Source organism: Rhincodon typus, chromosome 29 (assembly GCF_021869965.1).
Source record: "Rhincodon typus isolate 14 chromosome 29, sRhiTyp1.1, whole genome shotgun sequence".
NCBI classification, from domain to species: Eukaryota; Metazoa; Chordata; class Chondrichthyes; order Orectolobiformes; family Rhincodontidae; genus Rhincodon; species Rhincodon typus.
The window spans coordinates 35,850,238-35,866,302 of record NC_063360.1 but is presented as its reverse complement, the minus strand read 5'-3'; the positions used below and the strand labels follow the sequence as shown (position 1 = coordinate 35,866,302).

At 44.0% G+C, this 16,065-nt stretch overlaps 1 protein-coding gene across 1 annotated transcript in view; it reads left to right on the top strand.

The window, feature by feature from the left end:
- The window catches only part of LOC109929831 (mitochondrial coenzyme A transporter SLC25A42-like), a 57,148-nt gene extending 41,887 nt beyond the window's left edge, over positions 1–15,261 (top strand). Inside the window, exons 3-5 of the mRNA XM_048614110.1 lie at positions 368–484; positions 5,207–5,358; positions 9,269–15,261. Of these exons, the coding sequence (XP_048470067.1) occupies positions 368–484; positions 5,207–5,358; positions 9,269–9,591 (592 nt within the window). The 3' untranslated portion in view covers positions 9,592–15,261. The remainder of the gene's footprint in view (positions 1–367; positions 485–5,206; positions 5,359–9,268) is intronic.
- The last annotated feature ends 804 nt before the right edge of the window (positions 15,262–16,065 follow it).

The following is a 16,065-nucleotide window of genomic DNA, read 5'->3' as shown; positions in this document are numbered from 1 at the left end:
CAGCCCTGCACCTTGTTGTCTCCTTTTCTATACAATGTATGGTTTGGATGTGGAATGCGCTGTCTGGAAGTGTAGTGGAGACAGAGTTGATTGAAGCATTCAAGAAAGCATTAGATGGTTACTTGAATAGAAACAATTTAATAGGGTATGAGGAAAATATAAGATTAAGACTAAGTCATAATGCTTATTTGAGATGGTGCAGACAAGATGGGACAAATGGCAAACTCCCTGTGTTGTTGGGCTGCACATTCTTTTTTTCGAGTCCAGCTTTGTGTTGACCACCCATCCATAGTTATGACTGATTTTTATTTTCTGTCTTTCTCTGCAGAACTTTTACTTTATGATCATGTCTCTTTCTCTTTGCCAGACCTTTGCCACCCCTCCCACGGCTGCTGGCTGGATCAATGGCTGGTATTACAGCCACTACGTTGACATATCCACTAGACTTGGTGCGAGCACGAATGGCCATAACTCCAAAGGAAATGTACGTATTGAAAGTAGCATCATCGATAATGATTTAAATAAAGTGACCCTCCATAAACTGTACAGAAACTGCTCCCCGCTCAGTCCGCTTTCATCTTCCATGAAACTGAGCTCATCTAAAACTCGGCCTGTCACCTCATCCACACCAGGTCATACTCCTGCATATTGTCTGTGCTCGCTGACCAAGATTGTTCCCTCAAAAAAGAAGCCATGCAGTAATTTGAAATAAACTGAAGCTCAAAGCATTTAGTTTGATAGGGAGAAAAGATTTCAGCAAGATGATAACTATTGCACGCGTGCTGATCAGATTTAAAAAAAAATTGAAAAGACCAACACCCAAGTGCTGAAAGAAAAAAATTAGAATATGTAAATACTGAGCTGAATTTTTGGAGGTACTATCATTCATCTTTAGTCTTCCCTCCCCAAGAGGGATATAAGGTCTCCCTCGTTGAATACATTTAAGGCTGGGATAAGTGGATTTTTCAACATGGAAGGATTTGAGGAGTGGCCAGGAAAGCGAAGTTGAAACTCAAGATCAGCCATGATTCTAAGGTTGTTGTGGTTGGTTGGCTTGCCGAGCTGGTTCGTTGTTCTGCAGATGTTTCATTACCCTGCTGGGTAACATCATCAGTGCAGCCGCCGATGAAGCACCATTGTGTTTTTTTCTTTTAGAGAGTGCAACCTGCAAGCAACTCTACTTCCTACATGGATGCCTCAGGAACTAGGTATTACCACGCAGTATGAGATACAAACCACCCATCAACAACCCGCAAAACAGCAGAACAAAACAGCCGCAAGATGGTAAAGGTAATGATAAATGACGCACACAACCGGCCCCACAAATACAACAGAGAACTTACGCGCCAAAAAACTTTATTCCTGGAAGCTACCGATCAAGACTGGACAATGGACATGGAATAAGCCATCAACATCAGCCAACAGACCACAAGGGCCAAGAAAAGACAGACCTTTCAGGACAAGCTAGCCACACTTACCACCAAGACAACAGCACCAGAGCAGACATCTGGATAAGAAACCTCTCTGACAGTTAACTGACAGACACAGAAAAAGCCGTTCTCACCTGAGGACTTAACTATAATTACAGAGACGCCAACAAAATGGAATTCCTAACCACACTGGAAGCCACACTAAGGACCAACAACATCAATGAAGAAACACAACAAACCATAAGACAGACAGTAATCCCGACACTGACCAGAAGGAGCGAACTCGACGCCCTCAACACATTGGAAAGGCAAGCCCTAGAAGGACTGAAGAAGGTTAAGAACGTCGCAATACTACCCGCAGACAAAGGGTGCATGACTGTAATACTAAATAAAAGGGATTACATCTCCAAGAGACAGGCACTGCTAGCCGACGAGAACACATACCGGCCGGTACATACTGACCTGGCACCACAACTAGGCAACAAAATCCTCTACACGCTAAAAAGACTCAAACAGACCGGACAGATCAACAAAACAGACCTCTTAAGAATGAAACCCGAAGGAACCAACGCACCCTGATTCTACGGCCTCCCGAAAGTACACAAACCAGAAGTACCCCTTAGACCCATAGTCTCTCTACCAGGCACGCCATCTCACAGATTAGCCAAGGAACTACAAAGGAGACTAAGGCACCTGGTCAAAAAGTCACCCCACTCTATCCACTCAGCCCAAGGGTTCCTCAACTCCATCAAAGACATAAGGATAGATGATGAGGAGACCATGATGTTGTTTGATGTCACTGCCCTACTTACATCAATAGACATACCATTAGCAAGGGAAACAATGACAACACTAATAGAACAAGACCCCAGTGAAACCATCTCCACAGACAACATGCTGAAGCTACTTGACCTATGCCTCACCACCCACTTCACTTTCAATGGCCAAACATACGAACAGATCAACGGGACACCCATGGGATCGCCTATCTCCAGACTTCTAGCCGAGGCAGTGATGCAAAGACTGGAAAGGACTGCCCTTCCGCTAATCCAACCTAAACTATGGATACGCTACGTGGACGATACCTTTGTCATCATTAAGCGGACCAAACTAAAGGAGACACACAAACTAATAAACAATACCTTCACCGGAATCGAATTCACCAGAGAGGAAGAGAAGAACAAACAGCTCCCATTCCTGGACGTCATGGTAGAGTGCAAGACAAATGGGGAACTCCAAATGAAAGTACACAGAAAAGCCACACACACAGACCAGGTACTGAACTTCAACAGTAACCATCCTAACACACACAAACAAAGCTGCGTACGAACACTATGTAAACAGGCAACAACGCACTGCAGCACCACAGAACTACGCAAAAAGAAGAAGAATATCTCTTCTGGGTCTTCAAAGATAATGGATATCCAAAAAACTGAGTCAGAAGATGCCTACACGACCAACACCAGGAAGATACTACATACACCGACACACTCATCACGCTACCTTACATCAGGAACACATCGGAACTAACCACAAGACTTCTGCGACCGCTGGGCATCAGAGTGGCACACAAACCCACATCAACCCTACGACAACTGCTCACCCTAACTGAAGACCCACTTCCCACTATGGACAGGACCAAGATTCCCTGCAGAGACTGTGACAAACACTACATCGGACAAACAGGAAGGAAATTAACAACAAGGATACATGAACACCAATTGGCCACAAAAAGACACAACCAATACTCACTCATCTCTATCCACATGGATAAGGAGAACCACCAATTCGACTGGGACAACACCAAGATCCTGGGACAAGCAAAGCAGAGACAGGCATGGGAATTCCACGAAGAAAGCCATCAGCAAACCCATAGAACTCGACTCCATATACACTCCACTACGAAGGAAAACCGAAAGTGAGGTAATCCAGCTCAACGGACTCCAGAGTTTAAAAACCAGGCGGGAAAACACAACGGTGCTTCATCGGAGGCTGAACTGATGATGTTGCCCACCAGGGTAATAAAATGTCTGCGGAACAACGAACCAGATTGGCGAGCCAACCAACCACATCAGCCATGATTTTTCAGCCACTTAGGAGACATGGTTGCAAGGCGATCAAGGTTGGGAAATAGATGTTCAGTTGTATGTGACCTTTTCGAGAAGTCAGGCAGTAAGGGCAGGGTGATAGGATAACTTTGTTAGTATGAGATGGGGTAAGAACAGTAGCAAGGAATAGTCTTGGACTGGATGATGTAGAATCCATTGTGTGGAGGTACAAGAAACAAGAGAAAAAGACACTGATGGAAGTAGTCTGTAACAGTATCTGTACTGTAGGACCAAGAATAATCAGGAGGTGGTGAGGGCATAATTGAAAAAAAAACATCAGTACACTAATGAGATAGTAAGAACTGCCGATGCTGGAGTCAGAGATAATACAGTGTGGAGTGGAGGAACACAGCAGGCCAAGCAGCATCAGAGGAGTAGGAAAGTTGACATTTCAGGTCGGGACTTCAGATTTCCGAAGATGGTTCCCAACCCGAAACGTCAACTTTCCTACTCCTCTGACGCTGCCTGACCTGCTGTGTTCCTCCAGCTCCACACTGTATTATATCAGTACATTAATCATGGGTAACCTTAATCTTGTAGACTGGGGACATCAGATTCACAGAGAAAGAATTCATAGTATATTTGGGACCGTTTCCTAGAACAATATATTATGGATACAACCAAGGATCCAGCCAATTTCTGGCCTGGTGATGTGTAGTGAGGCAGGTTTGATAAATGATCTCCTAGGGAACAGTAACATCACATGGTAGAATTTAGCATTCAGTTTCAGAGTGAGAAACTTGGATCGGACACTTAACAGGGCAGATGTAGATAGTTCCCCTTGTGGCAGATTCTAGGACCAGAGGGCATTATCTTAAATGGGAAACCGCTTACTCAGATTGAGCGGAGGAGGAATTTCTTTAGTGAGTAGTGATTCTGTGGAATTCAAGCCTGGTTCGTTAAGGATATTCAAAGCTAAGATGAGCAAATTTTTAATTAAAAGGGAAACAAGAATTATGAGGAAAAGGCAGGAGTGGGTGGGGGGGTTGTGAGGATTATAAGAGCCGCTATGATCTCGTTGAATACTGAAGCAGACTCAATGAACCAAATGGCTCAATTCTGCTCCTGTCTTTTCTTATAATAGATGAGATGGCGGTCTGTCTTTATCTTAGATGGTGTTCAGCTTCTTGAATGCTGAAGGCCCAGTATGTGGTGTTTTTATTCCAAGAACTGAGTTTGAAATTAATCAAAGGCAATTAATTTTCTGCTAGATACACTTTGCAGTGTTCTATTTCTGTAAATATTATTTCTTTCATCACTTCTGTGTGTCAGACAATTGTAGGGTTGCACTGCACAGAAGGAGAGCATCTTGCCATTATTCTTGCTTTGACTCTGGGATAGAGGAAGCAGATTAATCAGAATCCACTGCTCTTTTCCCACAGCTCTGTTTTTCTCCTTCAGGTATTGCCATGCATGTACTGCCCATGTCCGTGGTTACGAGTTTGGAAAATGTCACCAATTGCTATTAAACCTGCTACTTTTATGTCTTCAGATAGTGCATTTAAAGTATTTCTTCATGTCACTCTAGTTCAGATTTCTTTAAATCTGTCTCCTCTTGTTGCCAACCCTTTTGCTCCTGGAAGTGATTGCTTATTTACTCAATGGAGATATTATATGCAGTGCACTTTTTGCCTGTGACGGTGTATTATATATTTTTTGTGCCATTAGGTATGGCAATATTTTGCATGTCTTCATCCGGATAACTCGAGATGAAGGAGTCAAGACCTTGTACAGTGGGTTCTCGCCCACTATCCTTGGGGTAATTCCATATGCCGGGCTCAGCTTCTTCACTTACGAAACATTGAAGAAATTCCATGGAGGTACGTCAGCAGCTATTAGTGTGGTGATCCCTGGAGAGAGTGTCCAGATCACGCCATGTTAATTGAGCAGGCTGTGGAGCCAGGTTTGTGTTCATCCCAAACCCTATTCCCAATCAGCAAATGGGATTTTACACAATTTACAATATCATTGCAGCTGAAGGAGGCTACTTGACCTGTCTTGGTTCATGTTCCAGAAAGGTCACAATACCCTCTTACCCTTCATGAGAGATATAATTTTGACTTTGTTTCTCATTACTTCATGTGAAAATTAATTCTATACATTTTTCACTTGTGACAATTTTTATTTTGTTATCTGACCTTTCATTATGATGGTTGGACTGAAGGGTCTGTTTCCCTGCTGTATGAGACTGACTCTATGACTCTGATGACGGTAGAAGATGCTGCAAACTTTTGGCACAATAGGCCAAGTTAGTAGAGTGAGAAAAACAAAATTGAGACTAATAAGCAGTTTGATGCAACTGAGTGGCTTGCTGTGGATCTGGACCAGACTAGATCTGGACCAGACTAGATCTAGACCAGACAACTAAGGACATCGGCCTTTCTCTATAGGGCATTAGTGAAACAAATAATTTTTTATGACAATTGACAATGGCATCAGAGACATCATTAGACTTTTAGTTACAACTTTATTAAAACTCACTTCCCACCATCTAGATTCGAACCTGGATCCTGAGAAGATTACCTGTACTAGTCCGGCAACAATACCACTATGCCATAACATCTCCAGAAATTTTTATTTCCTCCACCATGAAAGCTCAGTAGCAGCAGTGTGTACCATCTACAAGATGCAGTGCAGAAATTTACTAAGGCCCTCTAGACATCTTGTTCCAAACCCAGGGCTACTACCATCTAGAAAGACAAGGACAGTCGATACATAGGAAGCCCCTCCCCATCCTGACTTGGAAATATATTAGATAACAAGGTGTAGAGCTGGATGAACACAGCAGGCCAAGCAGCATCAGAGGAGCAGGAAGACTGACATTTCGGGTTCTGAAATAAATAGGGAGAGAGGGGGAGGTGGATGGAAGATGGATAGAGGAGAAGATAGGTGGAGAGGAGACAGACAGGTCAAAGAGGCGGGGATGGAGCCAGTAAAGGTGAGTGTAGGTGGGGAGGTAGGGAGGAGATGGGTCAGTCCAGGGAGGACGGACAGGTCAAGGGGGTGAGGTGAGGTTAGTCGGTAGGAAATGGGGGTGGGACTTGAGATGGGAGGAGGGGATAGGTGGGAGGAAGGACAGGTTAGGGAGGCGGGGACGAGCTGGGCTGGTTTTGGGATGCGGTATGGGGAGATTTTGAAGCTTGTGAAGTCCACATTGATACCATTGGGCCACAGGATTCCCAAGCGGAATATGAGTTGCTGTTCCTGCAACCTTCGGGTAGCATCGTTGTGGCACTGCAGGAGGCCCAGGATGGACATGTCGTCTGTGGAATGGGAGGGGGAGTTGAAATGGTTCGCGACTGGGAGGTGCAGTTGTTTAGTGCAGGAACAGCAACTCATATTCCGCTTGGGAACCCTGCAGCCCAATGGTATCAATGTGGACTTCACAAGCTTCAAAATCTCCCCTCCCCCTACCGCATCCCAAAACCAGTCCAGCTCGTCCCCGCCTCCCTAACCTGTCCTTCCTCCCACCTATCCCCTCCTCCCACCTCAAGCCCCACCCCCATCTCCTACCTACTAACCTCATCGCGCCCCCTTGACCTGTCCGTCCTCCCTGGACTGACCTATCTCCTCCCTACCTCCCCACCTACACTCACCTTTACTGGCTCCATCCCCGCCTCTTTGACCGGTCTGTCTCCTCTCCACCTATCTTCTCCTCTATCCATCTTCTATCCGCCTCCCCCTCTCTCCCTATTTATTTCAGAACCCCCTTCCCCTCCCCCATTTCTGAAGAAGGGTCTAGGCCCGAAACGTCAGCCTTCCTGCTCCTATGATGCTGCTTGGCCTGCTGTGTTCATCCAGCTCTACACCTTGTTATCTCAGATTCTCCAGCATCTGCAGTTCCTACTATCTTTGGAAATATATTGCTATTTTTACAGCGTTGCCAGTCAAAATCCTGGAATTCCCTCTCCAAGTAGGTGGGCCTACCTACTCATATAGACTGCAGCTGTTCAAGAAGACAGCTCACCACCAACTTCTCAAGGGCAACTAGAGATGGACAATAGATGCTGGCCCAGCCAGCGACGCCCACATCCCATGAATTAATTTCTTTAAAAATTAAATGTTTCAGGTTACCAGCCTATCTCTGGAGCTTCAATGTAGGGTCATAGAGTCATACAGCACGGTACAGACCCTTTGGCCTAACTTGTTCCTGAACTGAACTAGTCCCATTTGCCTGTGCTTGGCCCACATCCCTCTAAACCTTTTCTATCCATGGTACCTCTTCCAGTTTAATAACATCCTTCCTGTGGCAGGGCGACCGGAATTGTATGCAGTTCTCCAAATGTGGCCTCACCAATGTCTAGTACAACTGTAACGTGATGTTCGAACTCCTGTGCTCAATGCTCTGATGATGAAGGCAAGCGTGCCAAACGCCTACCGACCAACCTCATCCCGCCCCCTTGACCTGTCCGTCCTCCCTGGACTGACCTATCCCCTTCCTAACTCCCTACCTACACTCATCTTTACTGGCTCCATCCCCGCCTCTTCGACCTGTTTGTTTCCTCTCCACCTATCCTCTCCTCTATCCCTCTTCTATCCGCCTCCCACTCTCTCCCTATTTATTTCAGAACCCCCTTCCCCTCCCCCTTTTCTGATGAAGGGTCTAGGCCCGAAACGTCAGCCTCTCTGCTCCTATGATGCTGCTTGGCCTGCTGTGTTCATCCAGCCCTGCACCTTGTTGTCTCGCCTTGACCACCCTGTCTACCTGTGATGCCACTGTGCACTTGCACCCAAGGTCTCTCTGTTTTCAGATAGTGCATTTAAAATATTTCTTCCAGGGACTTGCCATAATTGTGTAAGCCCTGTCCTAGTTTACCTTACCAAAATGCAACACCTCGCATTTATCTGAATTAAACTCCCACCTGCCATTCCTTGGCCCAATGATGGCCCAGTTGATCAAAATCCTATTGTACTTTTAGTTAACCTTCTTCACTGTCCACTATACCATGTGGGAGATCTATCTATTACAAATTTATTTTCAAAAAATCCAGGTTAATATGTTTAATAATGTATACTTAAGTGCCATTCATGGTATGTATTTTTTGTATCTAAAGAAGAAAACTCTAACAAAGATACGCATACAGAAGGTAGTTACTACTTGACTGCATCGTCTAAAACAGGAGAGAGCAAGAATGAAAAAGTGAATACAAAAATCAAATCAAAGTCCTCAAAAGGAAGCATTAATTTGAGTCCTGCGATAAAATGGAAGCCATACAGCCAGCCTCCCTGTGCCAGCTCTTTGATAGACTCATCCCTGCAAGCCTTTTCCCTTCAATTATTCTCCAGTTCCCTTTTGAGAGATCGAATTGAATCTGCTTCCACTCTTTCAAGCAGCACTTACCAGCTCGTGACCACTGTTCTTAAAACAAATTTTGCCATCTCAGTCCTCATTCATTTGCTAATTATATTAAATCTTTGCCCTTTGGTTCCGAGTCCTTCTGTCTTGGTTTTTTTTCTCTAATGTCCCTTAATTCTGTGTTTTCTGGTTATTAGTCATCCTACTGGTGAAAACATTCTGTCTCCCACTGAATCCTTCATAATTTTGAACATCCTTTGCCCCTCTCTGCTCAAAGGAGAACAATTTCAGGTTGTCCAGTCTCTCTCGCTGCATGAGTTAATTAGAAGGGGCTGAATGGTGTTCCTCATTCATAAGTGTCTTGTGGGGATTATCATTTGGAAAGAATGCATTTTGCACAGCCTGTATCTCTTATGCTTGTGCCTTGATTTCAGAATTAACTGAGAGAGCCTATCCGTACCCCCACGAGCGGCTACTTTTTGGGGCATGTGCTGGCTTAATAGGCCAGTCGGCCTCCTACCCTCTTGATGTGGTACGGCGACGGATGCAGACAGCAGGAGTGCAATGCCGCAAGTACACTAGCATTTTGGAGACAATGCGTCAGATCATTGTGGAAGAGGGTGGAATTGGTGGCCTGTACAAAGGCCTGAGCATGAACTGGATCAAGGGCCCTATTGCTGTGGGGACCAGCTTCACCACCTTCGACCTCATGCAGATTCTGCTCCGGAAAATGCAGGACAGTACCTTACAAAGGTAGTAACTACAAGGACGGGTGATCTGGAACCTGAGGACTTAGACAAATGGAAAAAATAGCATCTCACTAATAAGTGTCCAGGATGGGAATTGACAGTTGCTGGACATGTATTTACAAGCTGGAATAACAGTGTGACTCAAGGTTAATCGTGCTATGTTAGCAGTTGAAACTCTGGTGCCTCACACCCTCTCTGAAGCTGTTTCAATAATTTAATTAAATATTGATTTTTGTTGACCTTTTTAAGTTGTCAAAGTTGAAATGGGTCTGCGCTGCTTTAGAGTGCTGTCCATATCCTGCATGGCTTCTTGTGTCCGTGTACAAGAATAAAGTTCCCATTCAGTAAAAGAGAGAATGCAACTGAGACATGCATGTTGGAATGTCCCAGTTTTGTTCCCACAATCAGCCTCTACGTTGGGGCGTGTGACGGCACATGGTGGGGGAAGCATACAGGCTTCCTGATTGCTGCCCAGTAGGGCCACTAACTTGACAAAGCAAGAGAGAGCAGGGGCAGGCTGAAGTGGTCTGGGATCTCTTTCCCCTCCGCACGCACACAACATCCTCCCACCCCCACCCAACCCGTTGCAACTACCCCATGCCTTGGTAAAAATGGTCTGAAGCTATGCTGTTTCACACTGGAAGATTAGTTGCTGAGCAGAGCCACAGATCAGGCTGTATCGAGCTGGAACTGATTCCTATAGAAGAAGGTTATAAAAACAAAGCTTGGGCCACATTTGCATTCTGCGACTTATCGGGATGAAAATGACTAGTTGGAAGTCCCCGACTGCATGTATTTGGGTTTTAAAATAATCTCTTTTAGTTTGTAAAAATATTCAGATTCCCCCTATGCTCCCAAGCTGTGACATTGCATTAGAGGTTTTAACCCATTGCTGTTTGGAGTGGTCATGTGCTAACTAGCAGCAGTTCCATTTTTTTATCCCTTTTGCAAATGGCTCCCTTTTAGTGACAAACGAGCTAAGAGATCCTATATGTTACAGTATTGTTGCCAAGCCTTCAGTTGCCTTGCTTGAAAAATTTGAAATATTACACTAATTTATTAACATTTTTATAAAAGGAGAGTTATTGACAGCTGATTTAGATTTTGCAAAATACAATTTCCTCATCTCCACCTGCTTCCCTTTTTAGCTGTCCATTATCTCTGAGGCAGTGATGTCCTTTTAAGGAATATGCATCTTTCTTACCAAACCTTGTGCTGTCCCTGTCCTGGGAGTGTTTGATGGGAATAATGTAGAGGGAGCTTATTTAGCCCTATGCTTTACCTGTCCCGAGAATGTTTGAGGATAGTGGAGAGCTTTACTCGCTGATACACCTTGTCTGGAACTGTTTAGCTGATGATAAATTATAGATGCCTTAAATGGATTGGTTCCCTTGCCTTGATGATAGACACACAAATTGAAAGCCAAATTGAAGTTGAGTTCCTAGTTTGTGAGAACTCAGATGAGATGCAAATTGGGAACTGGCATACACTGAGCTACGTCCACACACACCAGGAAAGGTTAGAAATCAAGGAGGGGTGTTTATTGCAAAAACAAAGACAATTATTGCTCCTTTTTCCTATAATATATTTCCACTTTGATTCCATCATTAAAGGCATGGTCTAGCAAAAACATCCATGGAGAAAGGGATATGTCCTGAAGGTCCCATGAGAGATGAGGAACTTTGGAGCAAATTGACCTTCTCCTCTGCCCATTTTCCCATCCCACTCATTGTGTCTCTACCACAGCCTATCCAAAAAGACTGTCTTCTGCCATACCTCAGCCTACTCAAAATAACTCTCTTTAGTCCAGCTCATTCAATCTTGTAATAATTCTACCTTGTCATATTTGTAATTTATTTCACATAGCATTACCTTGCTATTCTGGGTCATCACGCACACTAGGGAGTGGACCTCGGCCACAGGGGCCTCCATTCATTGAGGATTCCGAAGGGTTTTGTCCAGTTTAGCCAAACGTACAATTAGAAGTCACTGTATCCAGCAGCAGTAGCTCCCTGGAGACCTGGTGTGGCTGTGCACAGTGTATGAGGGAGCAGAAAGGACGATGGGATAGAGGGTCCATTCAGTCATGTTGAACATCCTTCACAGGCCAGATTCCAACCTGCATTGAGACCCAATATGGCCCTCAGAATTGCCTTTACTTGCAAGTGACTTTCATTCAAAGATGTTGAACTGTAGTCTGTTATTTGAGTAAATCTGTTAATGAAAAATAAAATTATTTAAGTTTTAATGAAAAAAAGGCTGTCCTTTGTTTGGGAGTCCCAAGAATTGTGGAGAAAGTTGAGACCTTTATGTTCCCCATCTGATTCCACCTCACTTCCTGTTAGTGTGACCCTGGATCAGGAGCCATTCTACCAATGTCAATCAACTGTCCTCTGAGGAGTGCCTTCCTACATAGGGAGCACCTGCCACCTGTTTGACCATGATGTGACAAGCTAGACCCCATCTTCTCACATTGTCTGCTCATTAACCTTCCTGAGGTAGGACATTATATTGTAAACTGACCTTGAAGTCTGTTTTCTAAACATTTCTGCAGTAAATATGTTTGACAGCAGATGGTGCTGTTTCACAGGAGAGTTTGAAGAGTTGGCTGCAGTAGTTTTTGTGAAGATACTACTGCTATCATTTGTGAGGGGAGAGTGTGACATAATTGGAATATGTGCAGGAGACAACCCAATATTTCTTTACTGTTGCAACTTTCTTTTTGTGTGTGAGCTGCTTTAGTTGCAAACTTCAAAAAATTTCAATGTGGAATGATGGCACTGATCTCTGCTCCAGTGTAGACTTGTGCTTCCCACAGTAACCTGTCTCCCTCTGAACTTGCCGCACTCTATCCCCTCAGCTCCTTGTTACTCCGATCTTGTTATCAAAGTTGCCAATAGGGGTGGTTTGGTTGCTGACATCTACCTGGCAGAGGATGAGCGCTAACTCTCAGGCACTTTGTCCTATCTCCTCTTCCATTATGGATTGTTATTGAACATGAAGCTGTAATTTCCAGGACTGTCACAAACTTTATCTGCTCTGGAGATCTATCCTCCACAGCTTCCCATCTCCATAGTCCGCAGCCCTGCAAATTTCGGCAAGATAATGGTTGCCACAGATGTAAACAACTTCAAAAAAATGGCAAACCAATAAATTGGTGTTTTGAATGAGTAATGAATTGAAATAACCTTTAAGAAATGCTAAGCAACAAAGCTTAATAAAGTCAATCATCATCTTTTTGGTTAAGAAGCAGAACTAGAGTGAGAGAAACATCCCCAATTCGTGATCACTTGGGAAGGGGCTGGTGACGTGCTGAGGTGGGGAGTTAGCTTTAGCTGGCACTGATCTTGGTAGACCAAGCTGAGAGCTAACCTCAGTAATATTCACATGAAAATGGGTGTCAGAAGTGAGTTAACTTTCAGCCTGAGGTTTATTCCTCTTTTGGTTCACTGCACCTCACTATCCTCTCCCACTTAGTCTCTCTTTACTTCTATCATTTTCTCTCCCCACCCTCCTTTCTACCTCCACTTTTCTCAACTATCACCTCCTTTCCCTCTCTGTCTGTCTTCTGAGCTGGAATTCCCAGTCTGCCATGAGCATGGGAAGAGAGTTCAAACAGAACATTGCCATGGAATCACCGATTAACCAATCAGTTTCCTGACCGAATAACCAAAAAAGGAACTCTGTAAGGTTGACAAATCAGGGTGGTGAAAGGGTAATCAATGCCAGAAGTAGTTGGGAAAGAGAGATTAGCAGGAGTTTCCTGATGCCCTGACTATTTTTCCACCCCCCCCCCCAAAATCACCATCGTGACCTGCCTGTTTCCATCCACCATCTGACTCTCATTGCCTTCTCCCTGTGATGCAACCCATTTCCTACCTGTTCCTCCACCACCCCTTTCCACCCTCCCACATCAAGCTCAAACCTCTCTGAAAGCCTCTGATTCTCAGAGCCCGCTCGCTGATTCATGCCATGGCTCCAGGCTTCGGGAGTCTGATGGATGAGCTGTAAGTTCATTTACCAGTGAAACTGGTATCGGGCTGTATGTGGCTGCAGCTGTAGCTTGGGTGTTCCTGGATATTTTCTGATCAACCTATTCAGAATTGTCATTATACACATCTGGGGCAGGTGGGGCTTAAGCCTGGGTCTCCTGGCTCAGAATGAGGGACACTGCCATGAGAGCTGTAGCCTGGGCATTCCTAATTTTGTGTATTGGACTGCTGTCACCTGGTTCCATGCTCTCCCACCTAATTGTAACGATGTTTAAAACTTATTTTGGATTCTCCCTGTTATTCTGATGTTCCCCTGAGGGGTTAGTGATGCCCCCTTCTAATTTCTCATCTACGCAAGCTGCCTTCAGCGATGTTATCTGAAAGCACTGTGTTTATGTCTCCATGTGTATACTGATCTTGGTTCTACCTCACCATTACGTCTCTCAAAACCTGTTGTTAAATTGTAAGATTTCTTACCCACATCCAGTCCTGGACTTGCAGAAACTTCTTTCTAATAAATATTGGGAAGATTAAAGCTGGTTTTCTGTTACACAGAAAATAGGAGTAGGAGTAGGCCATTTGGCCCTTCAAGTCTGTTCCACCCTTCGATATGATCATCCAGCTCAGTAGCCTATTTCCGATTACTTCCCATACCCTTTGATCATTTTAGACCTAAGAACTTTCTCCAACTCTTTGAAAACATTGAATGTTTTGGCCTTAACTGCTTTCTGTGGCAGAGAATTCCACAGGCCATACATTCTCTGGGTGAAGTTATTTCTCCTCATCTTAGTCCTAAATAGCCTACCCTATAACCTTAAACTGTGACATCTGGTTCTGGACTCCTGGGTCATTGGGAACAATCAGGAATGTTTCCTAGTCACCAACTCTGATTCCTGTCCCTGCTAACAGGCTCAGAGTAAACCACTCTGCTTGCAATCTTGGTGAATGAAGATTCTGACCAGCATTCATGGCATTATGAAGGCTGCCTGTTTCCAGTTCTGTAACATTGCTCATCTTCACCCTTCTCTCAGCTCATCTACCTCATTCTTGGCTTTATTAATTCTTCCCTACTACAGTGCACTCACTAGCTGGTCTTCCTCATTCTCCGTTCTGTAAATGCAGGGCCATCTAAAACTTTGCTCCAGTATTTAACCCACAACAAGTACCACTCACTTATCAATCAGCCTTGTGCTTACTGTCAGATGCTCCAGTCAACCAACAACTTGATTTTAAAATTCTTAACCTTGTATTAAAATCCCTTCATAGCCTTGTCCCTGGCTTGCTGTATAATTCTGGCCTTTTGAGCAAACCTGGTTTTAAGTGCTCCTCCACTGGTGGCCTTGCATTCACCTTCCGAGGTTCGAAGCACTGGAATTCCCATCCTGAACCTCCCTATCTCTCAGTCTTGAAGAAACTCTAAAACTTAAAGGTGCGATATGAATGTAAGTTGTCATTGAGTTATGATCTCAGTGCATTGTTGCTAATCAGGTGACGAACTGTTGCTCACTGATTTTCAAACGCTACGGTTCTGTGAGTGATTGAGAGAATAAATCCCACTCACCAGTGGCCTATTCTGCTGCTCATTGGTTCTTGGGAAATGTATGTGTGCAATAAGAAATGAGAATTGACATTGTCTATGCTACTAATAAACCTTTTTAAAAAATAAACTGTTTCCATGGTTCTAAACTGAGGAGTATCTATTCTCTTGAATTAGTTGCAAGTTGATAGAGATATATAGAAGAGACACATGAGTGATGAATTACCAGTAGTAAAATATTGAATATCTCAATATATTAAACATTTTACATCTCTTCACTTCCTGCTCTCAATTTTTTTTATATTGACTTTCATTTCCATTATAAAATTTTACATTATCTACATTACAATGGGCACCTTCCACGTAAACAGGTCAGGTTGTCATTACTCCTTCCCACCAGTGGTGGTTCTACATCACTTCACTTCAGTGTTGCTTCTCCCTCCTGCATTGCGTAAGGGACTTCTGTTTCATTGATTTGATATATACAACACTACAAAGAGAATGCCTGCTGAGACGTTCAAAATGCTCACATAGGGGAACAGGAGTAGGCCATTCAGCCCCTTGAACCTTTCTCTCATTCAAATAAGATCATAGTTGATTTGTAGCCTAACTCCATATACCTGCCTTTGTCTCATATCCCTTAAAACATTAACACAAAAATATATTTCAGATTTAAAACTAATGACTGACTCTGCATCCACTGCTGTTTGTGGAAGAAATTGCCAAACGCCTACCACCCTTTGTGTACAGGAGTGCTTCCTGACATCTCTTCTGAACAGTTTGGCCCTAATTCTCAGAGTATGCCCCTAGTTCTAGAATCCCTAAGCAACGGGAATAATTTACCCTGTTCCATACCCCTCAGCTGGTACTGCCAGTGATGTGATTCCATCCTGTTCACATATTTATTGTGCTTATTTGGGGACAGCATGCTTCCACTAGCAGACCATTTCACA